Source organism: Quercus lobata, chromosome 1, assembly GCF_001633185.2.
Source record: "Quercus lobata isolate SW786 chromosome 1, ValleyOak3.0 Primary Assembly, whole genome shotgun sequence".
In the NCBI taxonomy this organism is placed as follows: Eukaryota; Viridiplantae; Streptophyta; class Magnoliopsida; order Fagales; family Fagaceae; genus Quercus; species Quercus lobata.
In genome coordinates this window covers 39,964,842-39,972,563 of record NC_044904.1, presented here as the reverse complement: position 1 = coordinate 39,972,563, position 7,722 = coordinate 39,964,842, and the positions used below count along the sequence as shown (strand labels likewise).

At 36.0% G+C, this 7,722-nt stretch overlaps 1 protein-coding gene across 2 annotated transcripts; it reads right to left on the bottom strand.

Moving 5' to 3' along the window:
* Positions 1–1,511: 1,511 nt before the first annotated feature.
* Positions 1,512–6,558, bottom strand: LOC115990054 (transcription initiation factor TFIID subunit 15b). Of its 2 annotated transcripts, XR_004092136.1 has the most exons (7): positions 6,196–6,558; positions 5,959–6,082; positions 4,628–5,333; positions 3,880–4,030; positions 3,724–3,805; positions 2,053–2,264; positions 1,512–1,931 (listed from the first exon to the last, which is right to left on the bottom strand). XR_004092136.1 is itself a non-coding variant. In XM_031113917.1 (6 exons), the coding sequence occupies exons 1-6, from the start codon at positions 6,446–6,448 to the stop codon at positions 2,153–2,155; spliced, it is 1,428 nt and encodes a 475-aa protein (XP_030969777.1). In that variant the 5' UTR covers positions 6,449–6,558; the 3' UTR covers positions 1,518–2,152. The 2 variants fall into 2 exon arrangements, 1 of the variants encoding a protein (XP_030969777.1); XM_031113917.1 differs by having other exon boundaries at positions 1,518–2,264.
* Positions 6,559–7,722: the final 1,164 nt, after the last annotated feature.

Here is a 7,722-nt window from a genome sequence, read left to right as displayed (position 1 = left end):
CACACGTAGATAGGGTTGTTCACCCTTTTATAATAGTTAGTAATATATCTGTGCATCAGACCATGTTTCTAAACATAATAAACAAAATGGGACGACGAACGTATTTTTATTCTCATGTATTAATTTAGTACCGAATGCCAATATAATTTTTATTTTCCTTATGTCCCACGAATAACCCATTGGGGTACTAGCGTTCATGTTGCGCTTCTTGAAGATCGCTAGGCGTTATAAATGCAGATAATTCCTTGGAAATACTACCTCAGCAAATCAAAACATACAATTTAAATACAAGTGATGCGGGAGTTTAAACAGTCACACACACACACAAAAAAAGATATACAATGATCAGTGTGTTTCTTGAGCACACTACTTAAACTCAAAAAGAAATCTAAAGCAGAATTTTAGCTAACTCGCAGCCCTGAATATGTTAAAATGCCTCCAGTGCGTGCGTACATCCACCAAATCCACTTCACGCTGCTAGGCTAGTCGGAGAGACGATTCTCAAGTGAAAACTAAAGGTAGTATTAATAGAAGACTGACTACTAACACTGCTGATCAGTAGCACCACCACCTCTCCAAAGTGACCGAAATATGAGTTTCATTTTATCAAAAACCACCCCCATACTTCTAATCGCATCATTATGGCATCTCCCGCTTCTAATTACTACAGTACTCAAAATTAAATATCAAAATAAATCACAACACCTAGCGACTCCTAAGAACAAACCAAAAATGTTTCCCAAAAACAAAATACCAAACCAAATGATAGGAAGTGTACTCAAGGATAGCAGATACTAGAAATAAATACATTCAATGAGGAACCAATTATTCCTTTTTAGCATTGATCAGGCTATTAAACTTCAAACCCAAGGAAATTTATAAGTATCAATTGACGACAGCTGCATTAAAAAGTAATGCATCTTCATGAATTTGCCAGTATTGCCACCTAGCACAAGGAACAAAAATAGCTTGCAATGTGGATTTACAACATTTACTTTATTAAACTTGCTATAAGCAACATTCCATTAGAGTAATGGAACCAAAAGATTTACTCTCAACTGCAGAACAAAGCCTTCAACAATGGAGGATGTCATGATAAGATATTTCTCCAAAATTAATTGAAAATCAGTGGCTTTGCATGAAAGTGGTGATACCGGGTATTCTTATATATCATTAATTACTACTTAAAACATGCGGCAAACCCAATAGAGTAGTCCACAGAAATTTGGTGATTCCTTAAGATATCCATAAGAGGATGAATCCACAAAACTTGCAGGTATAGTGACAGCAAATATAACAATAAGTTCTCATACAAGGCCATTCTTAATGCTCAATTCCTTTATTTATTTATATATATATATATATATATATATTTGGGGGGGGGGGGGGGGGGGGGGGGGGGGAGGGAAGCCTCAAAGCTGGAATTCATATATGTTTAATTGGTTTGGTTAATTAAGAGAATCTCATTTAGGTTGCTTAAAAAAGAAATCATCTCCAAAACATTCACAAAATTAGCAGACCTTAAAACCAACCTAATCACCTCCAATGCAAGTGACCACTCTTCTTGTTCAACTTGCTCGACACATCCACAATTCAAGATAGTGGATCAAATATTTACAAAGTGGAAACAAATGAACCACATAAACTTAAGCCACCTTTAGCAAAACTGCTAGAAACAGTGGCACAATTAGGCTCCACCCAAACAACAAATAAATATTCCTTACAAATGGCCTATTTATGTAGTCAGGACATGCATTTACATGCTTGTATTGATGTCACATTAGACATGCCAGAGATGCAACCAAATCCACAAAATGACACTTGGCTCAAACTCCAGTCAAGTTTTATGGCACAATTTTGAAAAAGCAGCACTCACCTGAAAATATGAACCTACCTTAGCAGCAAGCAATTTGGAGATTATCCACTTGCCTCTATAAAAAATTCACACAATTAAAATCAATCCCATGTCTAAAGATAAAAACCCCTCCAATTAGCGGCGAACGAAGGGAAAGGGAGAAAAGAGGTCTTGCTCAGAGTAAATGAACAACCTACCTCTTAGTCTCCAGTTCAAGTATCCCGCCATAGCAACATAATAAAATCTCTCAGACCATAATTTTTAGTTACATAAAAGGCTTTATGCTGAGGTTCTCTTTTAGTAAGGCCGCGATCGGTTTCCACCATAGTGATGTCTGTCAGGCCCAGACCCATCTCTGTTATTATCCCTGCGCCTGTCTCCGCCTCCGTAGCCACCTCGACCACCACCCCTGTTGCACAAATTATAAGTAAATGATACAACCCATAAAAACATAAAATTTTGAGTGGCTGTTAAACCAGTCAACTAAACTGAAGAATTGAAACATGCTATTTGGCTTGCTTACATAGAAGAGAGTAAATTACAGGGAGAAAAAACATTTCTTTGTCAAATTAAATACATACCCAATGAGAGAGAGAGAGAGAGAGAGAGAGAGAGAGAGAGAGAGAGAACCCCTAATTATCTAAAAAACCAAAACTTCAGTAGTATATTCTCCTACAATGATATAAATTCCACAACCATTTTTCCATCTATTAGAATGTTTCTCGACCATTTTGAGCCACTTTCTTCTATTTATTGATGAATCACATGCTCACATTTAAAAAAAGGACAAAAACAAAAAAGATTGGCAATTGACGGTAGAAGTAAAACATACACCCTATTGTCCCTTTTTGTTTCTCCCATATTCAATTTTTTGTCATCCTAAAATAGTTGTCCAGTTTTAGAAGACAAAGGTCATTAATTTACTGACCTCATAATATACCCCCTCCCTTTATTTTATTCAGGTTTAAATTCTCAAAAGTTTATAAAAGGCGATTTGAAAAATCATAAATCTTTCTAGATGATGTTCCCAAGTTAAATTTTCTAAACTAGAAAACGAAACGGGACACAGAATAAAAGCAATATGCAAATCATATCTTCTTGTCTTATTCGTCTCATATTCATTTACACGCGCACAAGCGCGCACGCACACACACACATATATATAAATGTAGAAATTGCAAGCCTCTCATAGTATTTGAACTCCTATGTTGCATTACATACATATATTTCAATGTACAATCAATAAATTTAGTCAACAGGATCTCATAGCATTCTAAAACCAACCAGCAGCAACATTACAACTGCTTCCCAAAGACTAAAAGAAATACAATAAAGTCTTTGCTAGGTAAAGATAAAAAAAACAAAGGCTATTTCCCAAAGAATAATCTTTAAATGGTACATCCCCATTATAATTCAATACACACACACATATATGGCCCAATTGTGTGAGAACAAGAGTCAGATCCCACTTTTAACAACTGATGTAAAGCAACATATTCTCTAGAACAAAACAATAAGACCTTATTACAATATATCACCACAAGCACTTCAGAACAAAATGTAACCATTTGAGCACTAACAACCATGGTAACCCTGTCCTGAGAAAAAGCATGCAATCTTAGTAAAAATGAACATTACAAATGGCAAACAATTTTAACCCGTGACAGCTGGACCCACATTAATCATTCATTGATGATCATAAAGAGAATCTACAACGCATCATCAGACTCATAACATCAAGATTACATGAGAAAACACAATTCTCATGCAGTAGCAGATATCTCAATAACATGGCACTACAAATTAATAAACATCTCATTCCAACATTGCATGTAAAAATAAAGTGAGGACATTGGTCAGGGAGGTACCGCTGGTCATAGGCAGGGGGAGCCTTTGGTGCAGACATCTCAGCCATCGCAACATTGATTTTAAAACCCCTCATATCATAATCTGTGAAGCAAGGCTCCTGGTAAGAACACTACTAATAAAATGATGATATCACAAAAAGGTTTAAAGGTAAGTACTATTGTAAAAACCGCCAGCTGAATGCGCAGCAGACGGATCTTCATATGACAAAACTGCATCGCCTTTGTTGTTTCCCATCTCATCTGTATATATTTTTATATTCCATGGCCATTGATCCTTATATCCTCGCTTTTGCTTAATTCTTCCAACCTAAGTAACACGTGGATCATTAGATTTCTTTTTGATACATCAAATAGTTGGGGGTGGGGGAATTGGAACCCTGGATGCCTCCATAGGAAACACCAGAAGGTGCCAATTGAGCTATAAGGCTCTTGGCACGTGGATCATTAGATTCCTGTCCATTATTACCCTTAGGTAGGAAATGCCAAAACTTCAGACTCATCACGCTAAAATCCCTTTTCCACTGTCATTCCATCACAATTGAGACAGATGGAAATCCAGCACATTCATCTTCATCCATACACAACCAAGACGGCAATTTTTTTTTAACAAAAAAACAAGATGGTAATTTTTTTAAGTTTATCAGATTTGATAGTATTTTCATCATATACATTAATAAAAAGAGGTTAGAGGAAAGTAAACTACATGGTTTGATAATTTCAAGGTCAAATCATCCTCCTGCTATATAAAACAATAAAGTAAACTCAAAAACAACACCTGTATACAGACAAAATGATTTACACATATTCTGCAAAGGGCACACAGATGGACAACAATCTCTAACTTCAAAATTAAGCAATAAAAACTTAAACGCAAGGAGTTCAAAAGAAAAATGTAGTATATTACTTGTCCAATGCCTCCAAAAAGTTCCCTTAGTTCTTCAGTTGTCACATCTGGCGGCAAATTTGATATGTAGATTCTAGAGTTGTCACAAGTATCACCACAATTCCCATCACACTGCCTTATCTTAGCTGGGGCCTCAGCAGAAGCACCACCATAACCACCTCGACCACCAGCACCACGCCCACCATCATATCCACTTGGTGGGCCACCCCGACTGCCACTCCTTACATCACCCTGACCCTCACTACCATAACCTCCTGCAGGGGGTCCACCATAAGATGGTGGATAAGATGTAGGCCCAGCAGAATAGCTTGTAGGTGGAGGAACCGCATCCGTTCCATAATTAGCATTTCCAGCATATGAGTTGTAAGGTGGCGTTGGATAATTCCCACCAGCCCCTCCATAATAAGGTTGTGGTGCTGCTGGTGGAGCCTGACCATAGCCACCTTCTTCTTTGCCATAAGAACCACCCCTATTGCCGCTTCCACCTCTACCATCATTATTACCACCTCTACCTCCATTATACTCACCACCTCTACCCCCATCATAACTACCACCTCGACTACCACCATATCCGCCACCACCTCCACCACCTCTATTGTAACCACCACCACCACCACCACTACCACCACGATCACCGCCACCAGCCGGAGAGGGTGCACCACATTTGTTACATTCAGTTCTTCTTTGAAAGTTCATATTCCCACAGCTGCATACACATTTACCACTCATCAAAAACAACATACACATACATACCATTCTCAATTCCATCACACAGTCAATTTGTGATACTAAAACTGAGGCCCAACAAACCAAAAAATTAATTTCAAACGTTCAAAACCCATATCTTTCTAGTTTCTAGATGTTAAAAAATAATAACCCAAACAAATAAAAATAAATCAGAATCAGAGAAAGAAAATACTCGCCAAGGATTAGGGCAAAGCCAATCTTTCTACATACACAAGGATAACAAGTAAGATATGTTTTATTACCATTCTCAATTCAATAACACTTACAGTTTGTAATAAAGAAACTGAGGCCCAACAAACCGAGAAATTAAGTTCAAATGTTCAAAACACATATTTTTCTAGGTGTTAAAAAAATAAAAACCCAAACTCATAAAAATAAATCAGAATCAGATAAAGAATATACTCAATTCAATAACACAGTCAGTTTGTAATAAAAAATGAAACAGAGCCCCAACGAACCAAGAAATTAAGTTCAAATGTTCAAAACCTAAAACTTTCTAGGTGTTAAAAAAAAAATAATAATAATAAAAAGTAAAAACCCAAACAAATAGCATTAAATCAGAATCAAAGAAGGAAAATACTCACCTAGGATTAGGGCAAAGCCAATCACCGTCTCGACCGCTACCACCACGGCCACCTCCTCTGCCACCGCCTCCACCACTGCCTCGGCCACCACGATCTCCTCCTTGATACCTACCACCACCTCCTCCTGCAACCAAGATCCAGTCAAGCAATAAGCAACAAGCCATTAACCCTAACCCTAATTCTACAACAAGTCAATCAGAAATGGACAAAAGGACGAAATAACAAAAAATTAGCTACCTCGACCACCGAATCCTCCGCCGCCTCCACCTCCGCCTCCACCACCACTGTAACCTCCACCACCTCTTCCTCCTCCGCGACCTCCACGACCACCATCACTGTTTCCACCGCCATATCCACCAGCATAGGCTCCAGAAGCTCCATAACCTCCACCACCGCCATAGCCACCGCCATCATATCCTCCGGCACCGCCGCTAGCTCCATACGGTGGAGGAGCGGCCTCGCCGGCTTCTTGTCCGTACATCCCAGACATGATCTAGGGTTCTCCTTCAAAGAGATCTAGGGTTTGTCAGAAGAGAGTGATAGATTGGGCTAAAGTTGTAAACACACACCAATATGGTATGGTTTTTATATAGCGAATAGAAGAAAGATATTTTTTTCTCAAATGAGGTCCTTTATTTATTTTTATTTTTCCTTTAAATAAATAGCAAGTGAGATTAAAAAAAAAAATTGCGGTGCTTTAAAAGAAGTTTGGTTTGCCGTGGTGTTTTGTTACTCCGTAATACTATTACATTATTATAATATTATATTAATTTAATTTTAATATAAAAATAGTTTTACCACCACATATATTTGGTGCAATAGTCACTCTATAAGTATAAGTATTTGTGAGGAGTGGAGGTAAATACCAGGGTTCAAGTCTCCATGTGGGAGTTATGTCATATGTGGTATATTTTGTAATTTTAGATTATGATAATGTTAGAATAAAATAAATCAAAAAACTTAATGTCATATTATAGTAATGTGTATTACATCAAGAGTACATTATAGTAAACCGTTAATAATAACAAAATTTACCATATTTTATTTTAGTTAACTAAATTCAAAATTCACTCACATTGAATTATGTAAAATAGTGTAGGATAAAACTTAAGTATAGGACCTTAGGTGTTGTTCCTTAAATTCATTTTTTATGATTCAGTTATATGGCTACTTAACTAAAAAATATACTTTCATTTCATGAGAAAAAATCTACATGGCAGAATCTGAAAAAAGGAACCTAAGAAACAGCACCTAAATCTTGCCTAATTGTATAAAAATACATGGTTGTTATAATACTATGTAAATTTACACTTGCATTATTCATTTTGTATTTAGTTTTCTATTTTTTTATATATATCTTGAGAATAAAAAAAAAAAAGATAGTAGATAATAATTTTTGTATGTGAAAAAATAAAAAATTAAAAAAAATGACATTTTAATAAAATTTAGTATAAAATAAATAATTTGATGCCTTGATGTCAAGTCTCCATGTGAGAACTATGTGATATATTTTGTAATTTTATATTATGATAATGTTAGAATAAAATAAAATAAAATAAATCAAAAAATTTAATGTCACATCATCGTAATATGTATTACATCAAGAGTACATTATAGCAAATTGTTAATAATAATAAAAATTACCATATTTTATTTTAGTTAACTAAGGTCAAAATTCACTCACATTGAATTATGTAAAATTGTGTAGGACAAAACTTAGGTATGGTACTTTAGGTGTTGTTCCTTAGGTTCCACTCTTATAAT

What these genes read in the sequence shown, in the direction of transcription:
- LOC115990054 (XM_031113917.1), bottom strand. Translation starts at nt 6,448, where the DNA reads ATGTCTGGGATGTACGGACAAGAAGCCGGCGAGGCCGCTCCTCCACCG. An exon ending in CGGAGGATTCGGTGGTCGAG is followed by an intron (nt 6,083 to 6,195) that starts GTAGCTAATTTT and finishes TCTTGGTTGCAG; the next exon opens with GAGGAGGTGGTGGTAGGTAT. An exon ending in TTTTTGGAGGCATTGGACAA is followed by an intron (nt 4,031 to 4,627) that starts GTAATATACTAC and finishes CGTGTTACTTAG; the next exon opens with GTTGGAAGAATTAAGCAAAA.